The sequence below is a fragment of the Dysidea avara genome, chromosome 7, assembly GCF_963678975.1.
Source record: "Dysidea avara chromosome 7, odDysAvar1.4, whole genome shotgun sequence".
In the NCBI taxonomy this organism is placed as follows: domain Eukaryota; kingdom Metazoa; phylum Porifera; class Demospongiae; order Dictyoceratida; family Dysideidae; genus Dysidea; species Dysidea avara.
Window position 1 is genome coordinate 16,318,445 of NC_089278.1, and position 19,233 is coordinate 16,337,677.

The following is a 19,233-nucleotide window of genomic DNA, read 5'->3' on the forward strand; positions in this document are numbered from 1 at the left end:
TTTACGATAGCGGATAGCAAGAGCATCCCTAAGCTCTTGTGGTGTAAGATTTCTCAGTTGGAAGTGCTGACAGCCACTGTTGTGTAAAACCATAGCTAGGATTTATTCATTGTGCACATGAGATGTTGTGTGATCCGCCATGTGCTCACAATATCAATAGCTCGAGTTGATAGTGAAGTCAGAATGGCCGACCGTTGTAGTGTATTAATAGTAAACAGTCGCTTGCTGATAATAATTCTCTTACATGGTCCTTCGAGCCGGACTCGAACCAGCGACCTATGGATGTGGATAAGGAGAAAACACTACAAAATCCTTTGCAACCAGAGTCGTAGAAGTCGTGGTACCGTAGCATTGTAATAACGGTACCCACTAAGGTCGGACTATTAAATGTGTGAGTGTGTTGTTCTTTGTTTATTTTCTAGTTGGTGCTCCTCAATTAGAATTTCAGAGACTTCTTCATTACTAAACTGAGTACTAAATCAGCCAATTGAAGGAACTGAACTACGTAGTAATGTCAGAAGGATTAAGTAGAAAAAAGAAGACAAGAGGTGGACACAGAGCGTCAGCGCAACATGTGATTAGGCAAGTTTACAAAGCTATTGAATCGGAGGATGATATAGAATCAGTTTGCAATAAGCTACAGCAATGTAAGGTGGTTTTAGAAGAGAAGCTCGACACCATAAAACTGCTAGATGCTGATATTTTAGAACTTGTAGAGGGAAAAGACTTAGAAGAAGAGACTGGATCAGCTGATGAATTTAAGGAGAAGGTATATGAGGCATTGTTTGATGCAATCAAGGCTATACAACCCAAGGGAACTGTAAGTACTACAACGACTGTACCACTTACTTCCGATGATTGACACACCTCTCCTTCCCTTCCTGAGACGAGTCCTCCCAAGGTGCCTGGTGACAAAGGCACCTGCAAGGTCAAGTGTTATGACCCATACCCTATTTGTTGATGTCTACCAACCATACTCTTTATGATAAGTTTGAGAATGGAATGGTGTACAATAGTGGAAAAAAAAGGAAAAAAGCAGTCTTTTTTTCTCCGCCCCCACACAAAAAGAAAAAAAAGCGGTCTGGGCACGAGACTACTTAGTTAGCAAGGAAGTAGAACAGAAAAAGAAGGAATCATCTGCTATCCGTAATTTGTTTCAGGCTTGTTACATGTATCAGGTTGAAAGGTTATCGATTGTGCAGCAGCAGCTTGGGAAGGAGCAACAGGGCAGTATGAATGACTCATTATTGTGGCAGGTAAATGCATGATTGGATGTTCAATAGCGCCGGTCCTTTCTACCACATAGCTATGTTATCCATAATTATGTGTTTATATAGAATATCACATACCTATTGATAATAAGTGACAGGGCTGCTGCTTATTATCTATGCTTTAATGAAGCAAGGTTTCATGCATTTTGCCTTTCTTGGTGGTGTTGCACTATTGAAGAAATACATATTTAGATGATTAGAGACTTATTATGGGTGGCAATGTGGACCAGTCAGCTGAAGAATTGTCTGCTGGTGACCAACGGGAATTGTCTATAGTTGAAGAAAATGCTATCTATCACGCTGCTGGATATGTCATTAGAAAGTTGATTAAGAAGTTCAGGAGGAGTGGTGGTGAAAATGCATACATGCACACTGCTATATTGTTGCACATGATTGGTGAGGACACTGTCGGAGACATGCCCGATAGTACAGACTCATTCCTTGATTATGTAAAGGTGTGGACAAGCAATACTGACAGAGGAGGATTGAGCCATGTTTCCAATGATGATGCATACAGATTTTTTGTTGCTTTAGAAACTGCGTTTTACCAGCTTCTGAAGAGTGGTGAGCCCAAGGATAAGATCATTAGTGGGATCATCAATAGTGCCAATGTGTTGTTTCTCTGGGAAATTGCTACAGACTTGCCAGAGGATACGTCAAGGCAGTCATCACTCCTGCTCTGTGAGGTAGTGCAGCTATGGTACAGCATGAGGGGCTTCTCAATTGCCAGCAGTTTGCTGGAACAATATAAGAGAGCCATGAAAACCACCACTAAAGGAAGAAAGGGGATTAGAAAGGAACTACATTAATTTACTAGTTAGATCTATATATGTATGTACATATATGACTGAATTTTGTCCATGTTTATGTGTGAAATAATTAAAATTCTAAGATCTAGCTAGTGAGTTGCCATTAAAAATTGGTGTTTTTAATTATTTTAGTTGTCAATGTACCCACATGGTTTATTTTCAAAATTTGGTCACGGCCTTACATTTACAGTATGGTCTCACAAAGCCAAACCCTTTTCTTTGTTGCATGTCTGGGAGTAAAGATTAGCAAGAGTTATCTCATCTTCATTAAAATACAAGAAAAAGAAAAAATACAGCATGCAACAAAATGTCCATGTTTTCAGTCATCACTTGGCAATTCTGTGACGTTTACACTTGGGCATTGGTCTTGACAAAGGAGAGGTACTAAGAGGATAACTCCTTTTCTGTGATATATTGCTGCTGCCACCGAGGGCAAGTGATTTTTGTACTATCAGGGCCTGAGTATTGTGCAAAAATTATGTGACAGATGGATTGTCACTGTGGCCTCCTCGAGATCTCTGTTGTGCAAAAACGATTTTGACTGTGTCTTGGTTAAAACATTCTGTGAGAACAAATTCCATTCCATGTGATAGGAAAACTTTGACCACTTCATTCAATGAGCATGCTATTAAAAGGATATTACTGAAAATGAAATCAATTAACTCTCTAAAGATGAACTTACCACATATTTGTAGACCTTCAATTGTTTGATCTGGTAAGAGACACATCTTCTTGGAACCATCTGGTATATCTGTGTTATTTGTAATCCATTCCTTCCATTCATTCAAGTAAGTCAATAACGTCTCATCCAACCACTGCAAAATTCTAGTAAAACTTTTGTTATACATATTAACGTTTTACCTCCAGTCTTGGATCATCCACAGCATAAAATGGATCTAAATCAAGATTTTTTAAAATCTCACCTTATTTCAAGGAACGGGTATTAAAAATGTCAAAAAACTTGTTAAAAATTTGGCAAAACTTCTCTGTTCCTACTGTATCTGTAGACGTCAATTTTAGCTTTCTCATAGTCTTGGAATCCCTCAGCAACAGTCTTACTTAATACCTGGTAAAGCATACCATTTTAAAAGCTGAACTACACATGAAGTATTAATTAAAACATACTTGAGCAGCCAGCCTGACATTCATACGCGAATAAGAAGTCAAATTTAGGTGCTCCCTTTTGAGGTGCTTTCCAACTATATATAACCCTGATTTATCCACTGCCTTCTCACTAATTTCCACTAAATGTGCCCATTTAATTTCATGTCCTTGGTTCTGGAATAGATATAAATATTTACTTGGTTTATTGAAAATAGTACAGTACTTACCACTAACATTCGTGTTCTCTTAAGTTGCGAATTATACCAAGCATTTCTCACTGTTTTCAGTAAGTGCGGAGCATCTGCCATGAAGTAAACAAAGCTACCAGGTGAGGAAATATTTGGTGCCTTGTAGGTGACTCCAGATTTCTAATGATGTAGTATCTTGTGTAGCCGAAAAAATTTACGATTACTAGATGCACCATCAGCTACAACTGAAATCACTGTTAGACCGACCATCTGCAACATTCGAATTGCTCTCCAGACAAGTGGCATGAGTTTCTCAGCTGATACTCCTAAAATGGTCCATCAACAATAATAATTGTATTTGATGCTTACCTGTTGTAGCAAACTGTGCAATTGGTAGATAGAGGTGAAAAGTCAACCCTCTTATCATCATTGTCATCATATGTGTAACCACTTCTCTCTTAGCTGCTTGCATTTCTGCTGCAGTTCATTGAATCGGACATTCAGGCTCTCATCACCATAGTCAACAAATCTCGTTATATCTCCAGTCACCTTGTCAAACACTAAGTCTTCTCGAATTTTCATCTCATCAAAAGCCAGAACTACAAATCTATATGAAAAATAATAATTATTATTATTGTGCATAGGCTAGGGCTATATACAAACCTTTCCCACTCAGCCATTTGATCCACCTTTGCTTCCACTTTGAAATGGTTGAACACTTCTGCATTAAACCCTGGTTTTAGCTTAACCCAGTGAGTGTAGTCCCGTAAGGTCCTCTGAGAAGCCAAACAAACAAACCCTGAATCTCTCATAATTTCATAGGGTTTGCTGGAAGTCAACATTATGTTTAGGCACCATCTTATAAATAAAGGATGCCAGCGGACACCATTCTTATGTGTCTTACTTGCTGCAACCTATTAATGGGATTAAGTTCATGTTCTAGATATATAGGTAACTAAAGTTAATTACCTACTGCTCCCAAAAAATTTGTTTAAACTCATCTTCTTCAATAACAGAATGAATATCTGCTACTTTTTCCAAGTCTTTCTGCAATTGTGCATCAACAGATATTCCACCAGTTTCCACTATTGTGCTTAACTTTGATCTTAACTGTTTCAGTTGCCGATTTTTCATCTTAATACTTTTTCTGAGGGAGATCAAGCGGACTGTCTTCTGTGGCGTTCTCAAGAACCGAATGTTGGTATAAAGTGATGGGGAACCTGTAGTACAGCTGCTTAGCCTACAAGCCAGTGCACGAAGATTGTTACGAAATTGATTACAGGGAGAACAAATTGAGCCCTTAATTAGTAGATGACATTTCCAGTGTCTAATGGTGCTGTTGTACTGGATTCCTTCAACTTCTACAAAAAATGACTCATCTAGGAATGCCACCTGTTTGCCATTCACTGATGAAAATTTTCCCTTCCTTAGACAGGCCAAAGTGACAAAACGCTCTTCATAATTTCCAGAGCAAATATTGGCAGTTGAGATCGCATGAATGGTATTTAAAACATGTTCTGCAGTCATCATTGGTGGTATATCTTTCAGAATTTCAGATTGTGTGGGAACTAAATGTTCGCCAACATAAACTTGCCGGTAAGATCATTGTTCACCAATAACAAACGTAATACAGTCATCGGCTTGTGAGAAGGCTGTCGAACAACTTCAAAGCATCTCAGTTCACTGTTTGATACATAGCTCGAATACCAATTGTCTGGAAGCCCTTTAGCAACAACTGCTTGATGGCATGAGTCCAATGTTTCCTATACCATATCAAATGTCACTGAGTGATACGACTAGTTGAATTTGAGTAAACATGGCTTCCACACAAACAAAAAAAAAGCTAGCTAGCATACAAACAAATGAATTTTTGGTGCCAATTTTGTCAGCATTGGGAAGATATAATTGCTCTCACTCTACTCACAATGTTTTGTGCATGGAAGCTGGGTTTCATCAAATCCAACCACATAATTATGGCAGGATCAATGGTTAATGTGTATATTGACCTAAACTTATAATATACTCAGCTAGCATAGTAAAAAGATTTTGCTCAAATGTAGGGATTTACAGATCATGAATAATCATGATAGCTACTATCCACTCAAGTGAATTGTATAACAGTAAATGTAAACAGTAAAAATAATGGTAAATGTTTTAGTTCATCAAATTAACTGCTCAGTGGTACCAAACTCCATTCAAACTTACCAGAGTAGATGGTATAGCGGTAGGAGAATCATCTAGTTCAGCAACAATTTCCAAGACAATATCTTCCAGATCTGTGGGGACCTCAGGTGATGATTCCTCTAGTTCTGTATCAGCACTTGATTCAGCTGGCTCAGGAACTCCACTTGATCCACAGTGTAAATTCAAGTTGTTGGCACATGTTTGCTTCCTCTTCCACAATGTATTCTTGCGTTTACGCCCAATCCGAGATGAACTCCTGGATCCTTTACCACACTTCTTCCTTTTTCCAGGCATCAGTTCAAGCTGAGTAATCAATTTCAAAGGTTAAGCATACTTACAAACACAAAACTTTTCTACATGGTACCCATCGTGTTATAATGCATCAGTTAAGCATCCTATTACAAATGCATTAGTTTTATGCCACAATATAACAAATTCACAGAAATTTCAGAACCATCAGAAGAATAGGCATTGAGTACATGTGGTGGCAAAATTCAGTGCATAAAATTTTGAAACCATACAAAATGACTCGAAACATAGATTAAGCCACACGTTACAACACCAGAGCATTACACGTACGTGCAATTTTGTAATGTAAGTCTTGGTTTGGCTGATTATGTGGTGACAAAAATGCCTCACCACAAGTTGACTATAAAATCGCGCCAGTGATTTGAGGCTTACACAGCCAAACAATCCTTAATACCATCTATAATAACAGTTGGTAGAACTTCTACGTGTCCATCAGTTCATAAGACCACAAACCAGAGTTTTGATTTTTTTGGCGCGCGAAACTAGGATGGAACCGCTCTTTTCTATAGAAACCTATACGCGCACGTGATTTATTTCCAATCCACGGGGGTGTATATTATCTATGGTGGAAGTCATTCTGCTGCTGGTCGGCCTCATAAAGATCTCACTGACTTTTCTCTTGCTGTGAGTGAGGGAAAGCTCCCTCTTTCTGACTGATGAACTATATGCATTTTTTTTGTGTGTGTTTGAATAAAAAAAGAAACATTGGCTATCACCAGTGCCGTATTCTTCCTATTAGAAATATGTACGCAATTATTTGTATGGGCTCCCTTTAATATAAGCAGAAACAACAATGCAGTGGTGGATACAGGGGGGTTGCAATGGTTTCAGCTGATTCTGAAAATAGTGTGCGTCCCTAATTTATTTACGATTTGTGATTCACGATCGTGTGGGTGATAGATACATCACCAAGAGTTATACATGGTGTACTATATTAGTACTTTTTCTACTAGCCAAATTTCATACTTTACCTTTGAAATCAGCATTATGTCATTCAACAGCAGGTATACAGCTAGTTACCTTTTTTTTGGTCTTTGACTTAAGAAGTTATGATTCCAGAGTGGAACTTCCCTTTCAAAAAGTCTGGGACAGTTATTGAAAAACTTCCTCAACCTGAGACCCCCGGCCCTCTGAAATTTCTAGATCCGCTACTGCAATGTTGTAATGTAACTCGATGCATTGTTTTGGTACACATGAACATGTGTCTCCAAATCAATACGTGTATCTCTGTATCTGTTGCTTTTTTATTCATGGTGCTGATCCGATGCCGATATACAAAAAAATATAGTTTTCTGATAACCGATCCTGTTTTAAATAATGAATTGTAGTATCCATGCAACAATAATATAATAATTATGACTTTATCTATCCAAAGGGACTAGCAGTAGCGGGCAGTCTTCTGACAACTAACTATGACATGAAGAAGGCTTCACAGTAGTATACTACAACATAGAAGAACAAAGTGATAGTGTAAGTAATGCAGTGTGTGACTGCATATACACTGCCGTATTTCACATTGTTGTATTCACCCAGTGATTTAGTTTAATCCCAGATCTGTAAACAACAATCAGTTTCTATTAAAGAACTCCAAGTAATCAACGTGCTACATATTTGCATTGCTATCATACTTATGGACACAATTTTATGCATGTAACAATATTGTGTAGTTGGAATTTTTATTTTATTTGTAAAAAGGTACAACTGATGACTGTCTTGTAAGAATGTACAACTGGTTACGTATACAACTATTAGCTAATAATTACATCATAGTAGTGTCCTAATCTTACTAATTCTATGTTACAAAGGTTTTTTTTGTCCAGTAGTGGGGAATGTAATGTACCATTTTTTGACACTGTCGTAGTGAATCCTACTACTATTGTGAGCCATCTCTATATGGTGATCCGAGGTAGCACAAAATAGATAAACTGAAGGCTTAACTTTACTGCTGATTTCTTCGGGAATTTGCAATTCTTTGGGCTTGAATACATTCCATCGGTAAATACCTTCTGAAGTGGGTGCAGAAATATACACCGGAACTTGGAAAACATCACTAGCCAGTTGCAATTCGACTTGTGTACCCCATTCACCAGACTTCTTGACTTTTCTTACATGGTCTGTGAATGAACCTGGTCCAATTTAATAACAAGAGTACTTGTTCATGTTGACTGCAAGAATTTCTTGTAGGGCATATCGCAAAAACATATGCATGCTATCATTTCCGTACAGTTGATGGCACAAACCTCTGAACATGCAATTGCCATCGCAAGCTATAGTATAACATTGCCTGTCTTGAACCCGCAGAAAATCATTAAGGTTAGCTGATGAAATAGAAGCCAGAATCGCAGACAATTTTGTCACAGATATAAGTGATGCTGGTAAGTCTATCCCTGGTGGCAGAATGAACTTTCCATTTCCTATACCCTATAATATAATGACATATAATGAAATCATCACTATGTTTATCTTAATTACCTTCAAAATTTCTTCTTTAGTATAAACAACCTGAGGTGACAAGGATTGACAGGGAATTTCATGACCTAACATATATGAAAGTATCATCACAACAACTAAGCTATGGATATGACTTATGGAACTTGTTTACTAGTCCACTAAGTTGCTGGATACTATTGTCTACATCCACTGTTACAGACTCTGTATTTGCAAGCTTTCTTCTTTTTAGCTGGCCCACCAAATTTCTTCATGTCTTTACAGAAGACACACGATCCACAATAATTTCTTTTACATCTTTCACACTGTCCACAGCTAATTCTACGTTTCCTCCCAGCTAAACATGGTACATATAATTATAATACTATTATTCAGTGTTAGGCTTTGATACAAAATACAGTGAAACCTCAGTGATAGAGGTACTGTTTGGAACCAAAAATTTCCCGAGTGGTAATTAATGAGGTCATGAAGTATATAGAACTTTGGGACCTACTTGACATGGTCATGATCTTATATATAATGAGGTCATGAAGTACACCTTAGCTATTTGGGACCTACTTGACATGGTCACTACAATGAGGTGGTCTTATTAATGAGATCATGAAGATGTGCCATTACCACATTAGATCATGAAGACGCGTGTGTGTACGTAATGTGTGTGTGTACGTAGTGTGTGTTCGTGTGTACGTAGTGCGTGTGTGTGTACGTAGTGCGTGTGCGTGCGCATAGTGTGTGTGTTTGTATGTAGTGTGTGTGTGTGTATGTGTACATAGTGTGTGTGCATGTGCGTGCGTAGTGTGTGTACATTGTGCGTGCATGTACGTGCGTGTGTGTATGTATGTATGTACAGTAGTGTGTGTGTGTATGTAGTGTGTATGTGTCTGTACATAGTGTGTGTGTGTGTGTGTGTGTGTACATAGTGTGTGTATGTGTGTGCGTGTGTGTACGTAGTGTGTGTGTGTGTGTGCACGCATGTGTGTATTGTAGCACAAGTGTGTGTAGTGTAGCATGTGTCTGTGTGCAGTGTTTGGCAAGTGCCAATTGCACTTCACTTAACAATCACCTTTAGTAACACTAGTACCTATATTTATAACTGTTTAGCTAGCTACACTACACAAAGTGAAGATCCAAGGACTGTGGGTGAGGCTACCCACAATTACCAGGAAACTTCAGTAATTTTTGATTGTGTTGGAAACTTTGACCATTGACATAGCACGAATTTGGTGGCCTTGATCTTTGACTTAGACTGCGGTCACAGATCGACCTATAGTGAGTGCCTGTGAGTCACCCCCTTGTGTATGGTGTCATGTGATGTTTAAAAGGGTTCAAATTATACAGCCAAGTGTTTATGATCCGAGACCTTTGGGTCAGACTTGTGTGTCACCCCTGCATGGAGAGTAGTGGCAGATAGATTGGTAGAAATTAGACAATTCCTTATGTCCCAGTTCTAGTAATGCGCTTCTACCCTTGCAAGCTAACAACCCCTCTTCAAGATACATATAGTAGGCATTCCAGCCCGATTTTTAAATTTTTGAAAAACAGGCTTTTTATATGCTCAATAGATAGAGTATTGATTGCCGATCTCAGAAATATATAGTTTGTTGGGTTGGAATTAGCTACTTTGGCATGCACAGTGCTTAAAAACTGAAAAAAGGTACATTTTTTCTCCAGGGCTCCCCATACATTTTAAAGGGAAAAATGGCACAATTGAATCAGGAAGCCATCTAGCAATCTGGACTATCTTGAAACTGCAGTTGCTTCTAGCTGCAAGTTTGTGCATGTAATGAGAGTAACTTCAGGTCTTAATGGATCTCAGTGATCTTTGTATACTTTGTGGTGAGCAGATATGCTTCACCTATTGCACACTTCTCAATACAATGGTGTATACCCATATAGGCAAGTGGCTATCTCAAGTTGGTAAAAACATCAAGTTAACAACTTATAAAGGTAAACAACTAAAGTGGAGGTGCCACAATTGTGCAACAATACCTAAGGTGGAGTTGTGGTTCAATTATGGCATTGTTATGCCGACTTTGAAGTGGTTCATACTTTTGAGCTGATGACTCAGCCATCAGAAAATTGCTCTGGAGCTGAAAATCGCTAACCCGAGTGGAGTAACTATGCACTTTAAAGTAAGCACCAGTGACTACCTTCCACCCGACAGTACGTTTTTTTAAGTTTTAAAGTATTCTACATATATTACAAGGCTTGAAAAGATTACAAAACAACACAAAACGTACTTATATGTAACGCGCACGATAAAACTAAGATTTTCATGATGATCAGCGTGTGGACAAACCCCACAGCGATTTTCATCTTCATTGGAGCTCAAATGACGGAGCAATCCCAAGTTAAACACGAGTTGTCATTTTGTGCCAGGGTTCTATTGGGGAATATACGGAGAATTTTTTTATTAAAAAATCTTGGATACTGGAATGCCTACATATAGCCCATTCTGGGTTGGGTAGGGAGGGGAAGTAAAATGGCTTTATAATGACATAGAATAGTTTGATACAGACTGGGACACAATGACAAAGTGCTTACCCACTAGTTGATGTGTTTCACTATTTCTATCTGCTGGGCGAACGGGATGAATCACTGTGCTCTAAACATAATCACTAGAAAGCCACTTCCCTTAGGGTACTTCACCAATCGGGGAGTATATCCTTCTACACATTCACAGCACTATCCGCCCAGTAGCGCACTAAGAAATAATACGTGAAGTCACGTGAGCAATATTACGTAATCCGAATGGGATTGGGTGAAAGTAGTGATTCCCTACTATTACCTGGAACGGCAGCTTGTGAAACATTTGTTGAAGGTGTGTAATGTAAATAGCAAAAATATGTGTGAAAATTTGGTTGGTTGGAAATCGCTAATTCAAGGATTTATTTATTTATTTTCCAAAAATGTGCAGCCTCAGTTTGAGGATTAACGCACATATGAAACATGCATACAAAATGTTTTACAATATGATTGACTATGGGATTACTGATTGGTAGGGGAAAGTAATAATAATTTCAGTTGCATGGTACTTAAAAATTTGTAATGATTGTTGTTGGATTAGGTCAGGTGGGAGTGAATTCCACAGTCTAATTGATCTAGGAAAGAATGAATTACTGTACTGATTGGTCCTTGCATAGATATGATGAAATCTTTGATCATGTCCTCTGGTGTTAGAAGTGACAGGGATTAAATCAACTGGAGATATATCAATGAGATTATGAACAATTTTGTAGAGGAGGGTGATACTAGATAATTGTCTGCGGTGTTCTAAGCTGGGAATGTTAAGGTCAATGAGCATGTTAGTTACGCAGCTGAAACGCGAGAAGTCAGCCATAATGAATCTGGCAGATTGCCTCTGTACTCGTTCAAGCTTATCAATGTCTCTTCGGATTGGACGAACCATTGACTTGTTGTATAGCTAATTGTTATTTTACGCTGCAACAATTAGTAAACTGACGCTTCTAAACTATAAAATCATTGAAGTGTGCCCTGCGTTACCGTAATATACCACCTACTATAGTAGCCTGGCGCCGCCCGCACCTTCTTTTCGAAGGGGCGGGCGGCGCCAACTGTTTTACCCAGCCCCAATTGATTGACTGATTTTTGACTGTAAACAACTACAGCTAAAGCCATCACAACACATAGCTAAACCTCTAAAATGCAGAAGTACGGGCGCCGCCAGACTAGGTGAAATGCCAGATGTCGACCTAGACAGTGTGTCTTTGTGGTGATAATTAAATCAAACCACCCCACGGTTTTGGACGTAGGCAAGAAATTATATTGCCTATTGTGTACAGTCTCGTGTACTGTAGGTCAAGTTTTTGAGTACGCGGCGCCGGAGACTTAGTTTCGTAGCAAGTGAGAGCCCAAGCAAAAGGCCTAAGCCATCTTGTAGGGCAGGGAATCAAGATCGTTTTGCCATCAATCCGAGCATCAGTCGCACGGACACCTGGTTGATAGCTACGCGGTACGTGTAGCTAGTTTAAGTATATACTCTTTTGTCGCCCTGAAGAAAATATTTTGTAGCTAGCTACTGGTAAGCAGTTTGTAGTAGCTAGCTAGCCAATCTACGCATCTATCTAGCCAAGTTATACAGCCTGTATATTATTATGTGTCTAACATGTCCAGTACTATCACGTGAAGAACTCTAAGTTGTGTAAAGGTTTTCTAGCTACAATGCCAATGTCACTTGGCTATATTCAGGGGCGGATCTAGGATTTTATTATTATTATTGTTATTATTATTAGAGCTTTACAGTGGTCTGACCGTCTGACAGCAACATGTGCTGCAGCCTTTGGATTAACCTAACCTAACAAAAGGGGGTTGCTAACATGGACATTTACATATGTGGCAAGAAAGTTGATACAACTAGTACACTCAGCATGCGGAACATGCTCTATCTAGGGAGGTCTGGGGGGGCATGCCCCCCACAGGAAAATTTTGCAAATTTGTCCTACTGAGATTGAATTTGGTAATAATTTTGAGTGAAACACTTTGTTTATGTGATACCATTATTCTCCTACAGTTTGTCAATATAACTAAAGGGCACAGCCAGTAGCTAAAATTCAATCTTAGACTAACATCTTAAAGAACTAGTAGTGGAAACATATGGGTATCAGCTGTACATGATCAAATTTAGTGTTTTGAAGTATAGCATAATTTACAGTCTCATGGCTCAAACTACACTAGCTGTCCAAACAGTAGAGAGAGTAAGTGTGGGTGGAGAGGGCATGTAGACTCACCAGTGTGTGGAGTGCATGTGCATTCAGCATGTCAATCTAACTTTTAAAATGATGGATCCACCCATCACCATAATTTTTTTACAATTAGTCTACAAAATAACTAGTTTTTGGCCACAACTAACCGGGCCCCTTTTAGCACACAATGATCATGACAACATAAATGCTGCAGTATCATTTAAGCTTAAAGTTGAGCTTCAAGTGCAAACTCCAGAAGCTGCTAGATTTAGATAAAATTAATGTAGCATGGGGTTTGGTAAAGTAAGCTAGGGAAACAAAAACAAACAGCTCTCAGATGTTGCAGCCTTGTGAACTTTATAAATGCTAAGAATTTCACTATTATAATAAGACTATTGTTTTACTTGCAAGAGAAGCATTTCAACCCAAGAATCAAGTTTGTAGCAGAGCCTAAAAAACTTAACTATTTGACAGAAAAGGTTGTTTTCAGAATAGATGATCAATTAACGATGTTTATACAATTTAGTAAATTAAATGCATAAATCTTTTACCTAAAGTGATTGGTATGTGGCAGGATGTTTGGTACAGTGGTGAGGGTAGTAGTGTACAGGTCTAGAAGAATAGGTTTAATTTCAGCTTACACTCTGGTAACTTCTTGAAAATTATAATTTTAAGAGTAGTTGACTATTCTATTAGAGTATTTCAATTTTAGCTTCTAAGGTAAAACTTACTCCAAAAGTATAATTTTGAACCCCTCTTAGTAATTCTTGGATAAGATTAGCTATTCCCCTTGCTCTTTCCATCTTTTCATTGCCCATATATGTGCATAAATGCAACTGCACCCATACTACAGCTTCTAGAAGTTTCCTAGCTTGCTCATTGTAAAATTTTGGAGGGGGTGCTTCAGCCCCCCAAGCACCCCCCCTAAATCCGCCCTTGATACTGCTTGTCAAGTGACGAACTACTTTTCTGTACTGTAATCCTATAATAATTATGAAATTGTTTTCGTAAATGTGTGTGTGTGTGTGTGTGTGTGTGTGCGTGCGCACCTATCTACCTATCTAGTCTCGCGTTGCCAAACCAATGCACGCCAGGCGCTTATCAATATCCTGATTATAAGCGCAGGCTGTAATTGGTCTGGTGACATGACGACCCATTACCAGTTCAGTAGTGTAGCATATGGTGCGCAAGCAATTAGTATAAACGGCGCGTATGTACGGGGTTTACACAAAGGGCCACTGTTGCTAAGAAATTGTAGTGGTGAGTAGTGAATGTAATAACCTGTCGCTTGTGTTAGCTAGAGTCCCCAATGAAAAAATCAACTTTCACCAAATAATTTCCTTACTACTGCAGGATACTTAGCTTGTTGTACTGATATTTGAACCACTACAAATCAAAAGCCATGAGTCTTTTAGATTGAGGAATCGGCACATCGTACTTTCACGTATTGCGTGATTTGCAGTAAAAACATGGAATTGTAAGTGTAGCTTCTTACAAAGCGTTCAAGCGTTAATCGGATGGCTGCAGGTTCAAGGCTGCCCAGGTCCAGTCAAGGATTTTTTTCTCCTTTCTCCACCTTTTCAAACACACTTTATGTAATAACTCTAAACAGGCTGTAGGACCAGGTGTCCTACAGACCTTCAGCACTTATGCTGTAAAGCCTTAACAAATAAACTAATGTCCAATTTGGTTCCACAAAGGGTACTTTGAGATACTAAGTCACTCTCTAGAGTTCCTATGGATATGTCTACTTGAAATTGACAAGGAGAAAACATCTTGACCACCTGGCAGACTCCTGTAAGCGTTCGAGCATTAATTGGATGGCTGCAGGTTCGAGGCTGCCCAGGACCAGTCGTGTATTTTTCTCCTTTCTCCACCTTTTCAAACACACTTTATGTAACAACTCTAAACAAGCTGTAGGACCAGGCTTGTTGGATGAGTTGCCAGGACATTAAAGGACAGGGTTTCCATGTGAGTTGCTCAGGGGACTAAGCAAAGCTTTGTCTCACTCATGAAGAATTGGCAAAATTTTTGAAGATAGTTGACTGAAAGGGCAACGCTGACATCTCATGAAAACAGTGTTGAGTTTTCATGGCGTTGTGTGATGCTGTGTTGTTAGAAGAAACCATTGTAATCCGTAAAGTGATATCACTGTGTCTTTGTATGTCATCAAAGAATACCACTGACAATTTGCTGCATGTTCCATACTAATCCAATTAAATGATATTGTGCTACTGTGCGATGCTGTATTGTAAGCTGAGACTACTATTATTTCACCATACAATCCTAAAATGATATTGTGTCACTGTATGATACTGAGTCATAAGACAATACTACAGATAATTCACTATGTAACGTACATGTGATATTGTGCTGCTGTATCATAAGTTGCGAACATTGACAATTCGCCCTGTAAAGTGGCATCGGGGTCACTTTGTCGTAAGATGAGACCACTGAAAATTCACTTTGTGATGCTTAAGTGATAGTTATTGTTTCACTGTTGCATGGTGAAACTACTCACAATTCACACAGTGATATTGTGTAACTGTGTCGTAAGATGAAACCAATGACAATAATACACCATGCAATCCCTAAAGTGATGTTGTGTTATACACTGTGTGATTTGGTACCACTGACAATTCATCGTGTAATCCCTGTGTCACTGTGTGATGCTGTGTCCACAAGATCAGACCACTGTGTGAATTCAACAAATACTGAAGTGATACTGTTTCACTGTCGTATGGTGAAACCACTGACAATTCACATATAATCCTAAAGTAATATTGTGTGTCTGTTGTAAGATGAGACTGATGACAATTGCCATGTAATTCCTAAAGTGATGTTGCATCATGCACTGTGTGGTGACATGGTACCACTGACAATTCATTATGTAATCCCTGTGTTACTGTGTGTTGCTGTGTCCGTAGATGAGACCACTGTGTGAATTCAGCAATATTGTTTCATTGTGTGATGTGTCGTCACCTGCCATTCTGTGTGTGATCATCAAAGTTCTGGAGAACTGAAAATGCATTTGTCTGTGTTGTAGCTACTAGGCTTTTTAATGTAACATGTGCTCAGTTTGTACATTCTACACTGTTTAGAGTGTCTGTTGTATGTACCTGGTGCCTCATAAAACTTCTGGGTTCTGAAATGCTACTCACAGCTCTACATCTGCTAATTACATCACAGACTGGTTTAAAGGGGTGATACAATAGCCACTTTTCACACGGGAAAAGGAGGAAGTATGATTGGGCGACTTTAGATACACCTAGTAGACTATTGCAACTTCACCCTCCTTAGTATCTTGCTTGGTGTGGCCATTCACTTAAGAGGAAAAGCTAATACATTAGAATATAGTAGCTGAGACTCAGATTTATCGTTGAGTACCAGAATTGTTACTCTGGCAACTCTGCTTGGATTTTACAGCTGTTGGAATTTAGTGGTCGACAATTGAAGAATTATGCTAATGCTAGGTGGTGATGGTGACTTTCCCCTTTCCTCGTAGCTGTACTTCCTTCATTGTAGTTATAGTCTGTTTTGTTGACTCTAACTGTAGTTTTACTTTCTTCATGTACATCCCAATTAATGCTTACTTTCAGGTGTACCCTGGAGATTTGTTACAACTATAAAAATAATATAAATGCTATCGGTGCGGCCCAAGAAGCCGGCGCGCCACACCCGTGAGTATATTGACAGGAAGAACGAAAACGTCATTTTCACACCTTTGTATCTCGGTGATTACTTATCTGATTGGAACCAAATTTGCTACACAGTTGCCCGCCAGGAAAGGGAGTTCACATTCCAAATTTAAAGGAAATCGCTCCAGCCATTTCCGAGATACGAGCTGCCAAAGTTTCGTTTTTACTCTTCGTTTTTATTTTTCTTCGTCTTTTCGCACACTTGCAAAAATTGCTATAACAAGCAAACGCGTACTCCGATCGCCTTGAAATTTGGCACACAGAAAGGGAGTCCAACGGCGAATCCTAGCATCAACGTTGGTACAAATCCGATGAATGGTTCAGGAGTTATGACCGATTATTCGCGTAAAACAAGATCGATTTGTTGTCACGCCTACAGGGTAAACCGCTTCATGGAATGAGTTGAAAATTGCTATGTAGATGGAGTAACCATCATAGGAGTGCCTTTTGGTGGATTGAAACGAATTGAGTTAAAGACCATGGAGATATGACACAAAACCCAACCTGTGTCACAATTGCGCGATCGATTTTTATGAATAAGGAAAGTATTAGTTTTCACGCCTACTAGCAAACCGCTTAGAGCAATGAGCTGAAAATCGGTGTATAGCTGGAATAATCTTAATAGAAAGTCCTTGCAGTAGTACAGAAGAATCGGATTACAAACCACTGAGTTATGATTCTAAAGCCAACTCCGTGTAGCAAATGCGAGATCGAGATACTCTAATAGAACAGTCACCCTAATAGAGCATTCGGCTAATTTATTTACTCCATTATAGAATTTTATTACATCACAAGTTATTCTGTAGGGAGTTCAGCTGCAAACAGTTAATCTTATAGACAGTTCAGCAAGAAGCAAGTCACCATGTGGAGAGTTAAGCAAACATATCACTATAGAGATTCAGAACGTTACAAGTCACACTGAAGAAAGTTCAGCTATAAACAAGTCTTGCACCCTGTAGAGAATTCAGCTACAATTAAGTCACTCTCTAGAGAATTCAGCTACACAGAATTCAGCTACACAGAATTCAGCTACACAGAATTCAGCTACACACAAGTCACTGTGGAGAGAGTTCAGCTACAAACAAATTACCCTTCAGAGAGATCAGCTACGAACAAAACACTTTGCAGAGTGTTCAGCTACAACAAATCAACCTTTAGAGCGATCAGCAATGAACAAATCAACACAAATCTACCTGTAGAGAGATAAGCTAGGAACAAATCACCCTGTAGAGAGTTCAGCTACAAAAAATCACCCTGTAGAGACATCAGCTAGAAACTAGACACAATGTAAGGAGTTCAGCTACAAGCAATCACCCTGTAGAGAGTTCAGCTAAAACAAATCATCTTATAGACAGTTCAGCTACAAACAAATTACCTTGTAGAGAGATCAGCTACAAATTAATCAACCTGCAGAGAGATCAGCTACACTCAAATCAACTTGTAGAGAGATTAGCTACAAACAAATCACCCTGTAGAGAGATCAGCTAGAAACTAGACACAATGTAAGGAGTTCAGCTACAAGTAAATCAGCCTGTAGAGAGTTCAGCTACAAACAAATCACCTTATAGACAGTTCAGATTACCTTGTAGAGAGATCGGCTACAAATTAATCAACCTGCAGAGAGATCAGCTACACTCAAATCAACTTGTAGAGAGATTAGCTACAAACAAATCACCCTGTAGAGAGATCAGCTAGAAACTAGACACAATGTAAGGAGTTCAGCTACAAGTAAATCACCCTGTAGAGAGTTCAGCTAAAACAAATCAACCTGCAGAGAGATCAGCTACAAACAAATCACCTTATAGACAGTTCAGCTACTGACAAATTACCTTGTAGAGAGATCGGCTACAAATTAATCAACCTGCAGAGAGATCAGCTACACACCAATCAACTTGTAGAAAGATCAGCTACAAATAAATCCCCCTGTAGAGGGATCAGCTAGAAGAAATCACCTTGTAGAGAGTTCAGCTACAAAGAAACCATCATGTAGAGAGTTAAGTTACAAACAAATCACCCTGTAGAGAGATCAGCTAGAAGAAGTTACCTTGTAGATAGTTCAGCTACAAACAATTCACCCTGTAGAAAGATCAGCTAGAAGAAGTCACCTTGTAGAGTGTTCAGTTACAAAGAAACCATCATGTAAAGAGTTCAGCTGCAAACAAATCACTCTGTAGAGAGTTCAGCTACAAAGAAACCGCCATGTAGAGAGTTCAGCCTCAAACAAACCACCTTGTAGAGAATTCAACTACAACAAATCACCCTGTAGAGAAGAAGTTACCTTGTAGAGAGTTCAGCTACAAAGAAACCATCATGTAGGGATTTCAGCTACAAAGAAACCACCATGTATAGAGTTTAGCTGCAAACAAATCACCTGTAGAGAGTTCAGCTAGAAACAAATCACCCTGTAGAGAGATCAGCTGGACGAAGTCACCTTGTAGAGAGTTCAGCTGCAAACAAATCACCCTGTAGAGAGTTCAGCTACAAAAAAAATCACCCTGTAGAGAGTTCAGCTAGACGAA

General features: G+C 39.0%; 2 protein-coding genes across 4 annotated transcripts in view; one reads left to right on the forward strand and one right to left on the reverse strand.

Annotated features, from left to right (window-relative positions):
* Window positions 1-2,322: 2,322 nt before the first annotated feature.
* On the reverse strand, window positions 2,323-11,086 carry LOC136260161 (uncharacterized). Of its 3 annotated transcripts, XM_066053793.1 has the most exons (10): window positions 10,858-11,086; window positions 5,578-5,859; window positions 4,342-5,135; window positions 4,036-4,286; window positions 3,742-3,979; window positions 3,412-3,698; window positions 3,206-3,358; window positions 2,942-3,146; window positions 2,763-2,895; window positions 2,323-2,705 (listed from the first exon to the last, which is right to left on the reverse strand). In XM_066053793.1, exons 2-3 carry the CDS (start codon window positions 5,848-5,850, stop codon window positions 4,941-4,943), a joined length of 468 nt encoding a protein of 155 aa, XP_065909865.1. In that variant the 5' UTR covers window positions 5,851-5,859; window positions 10,858-11,086; the 3' UTR covers window positions 2,323-2,705; window positions 2,763-2,895; window positions 2,942-3,146; window positions 3,206-3,358; window positions 3,412-3,698; window positions 3,742-3,979; window positions 4,036-4,286; window positions 4,342-4,940. The 3 variants fall into 3 exon arrangements, 1 of the variants encoding a protein (XP_065909865.1); XR_010703443.1 differs by lacking the exons at window positions 2,323-2,705; window positions 2,763-2,895; window positions 2,942-3,146; ... (4 more) ...; window positions 4,342-5,135; window positions 5,578-5,859 and adding exons at window positions 7,171-8,042; window positions 8,106-8,286; window positions 8,338-8,650; XR_010703442.1 differs by lacking the exons at window positions 2,323-2,705; window positions 2,763-2,895; window positions 2,942-3,146; ... (4 more) ...; window positions 4,342-5,135; window positions 5,578-5,859 and adding exons at window positions 7,293-8,286; window positions 8,338-8,650.
* A 1,020-nt stretch (window positions 11,087-12,106) lies between these two features.
* LOC136261067 (hemicentin-1-like) overlaps window positions 12,107-19,233 on the forward strand; it is a 177,266-nt gene continuing 170,139 nt past the window's right edge. Inside the window, exon 1 of the mRNA XM_066055034.1 lies at window positions 12,107-12,286. The gene's annotated coding sequence lies outside the window, so the exon portion shown is untranslated. The remainder of the gene's footprint in view (window positions 12,287-19,233) is intronic.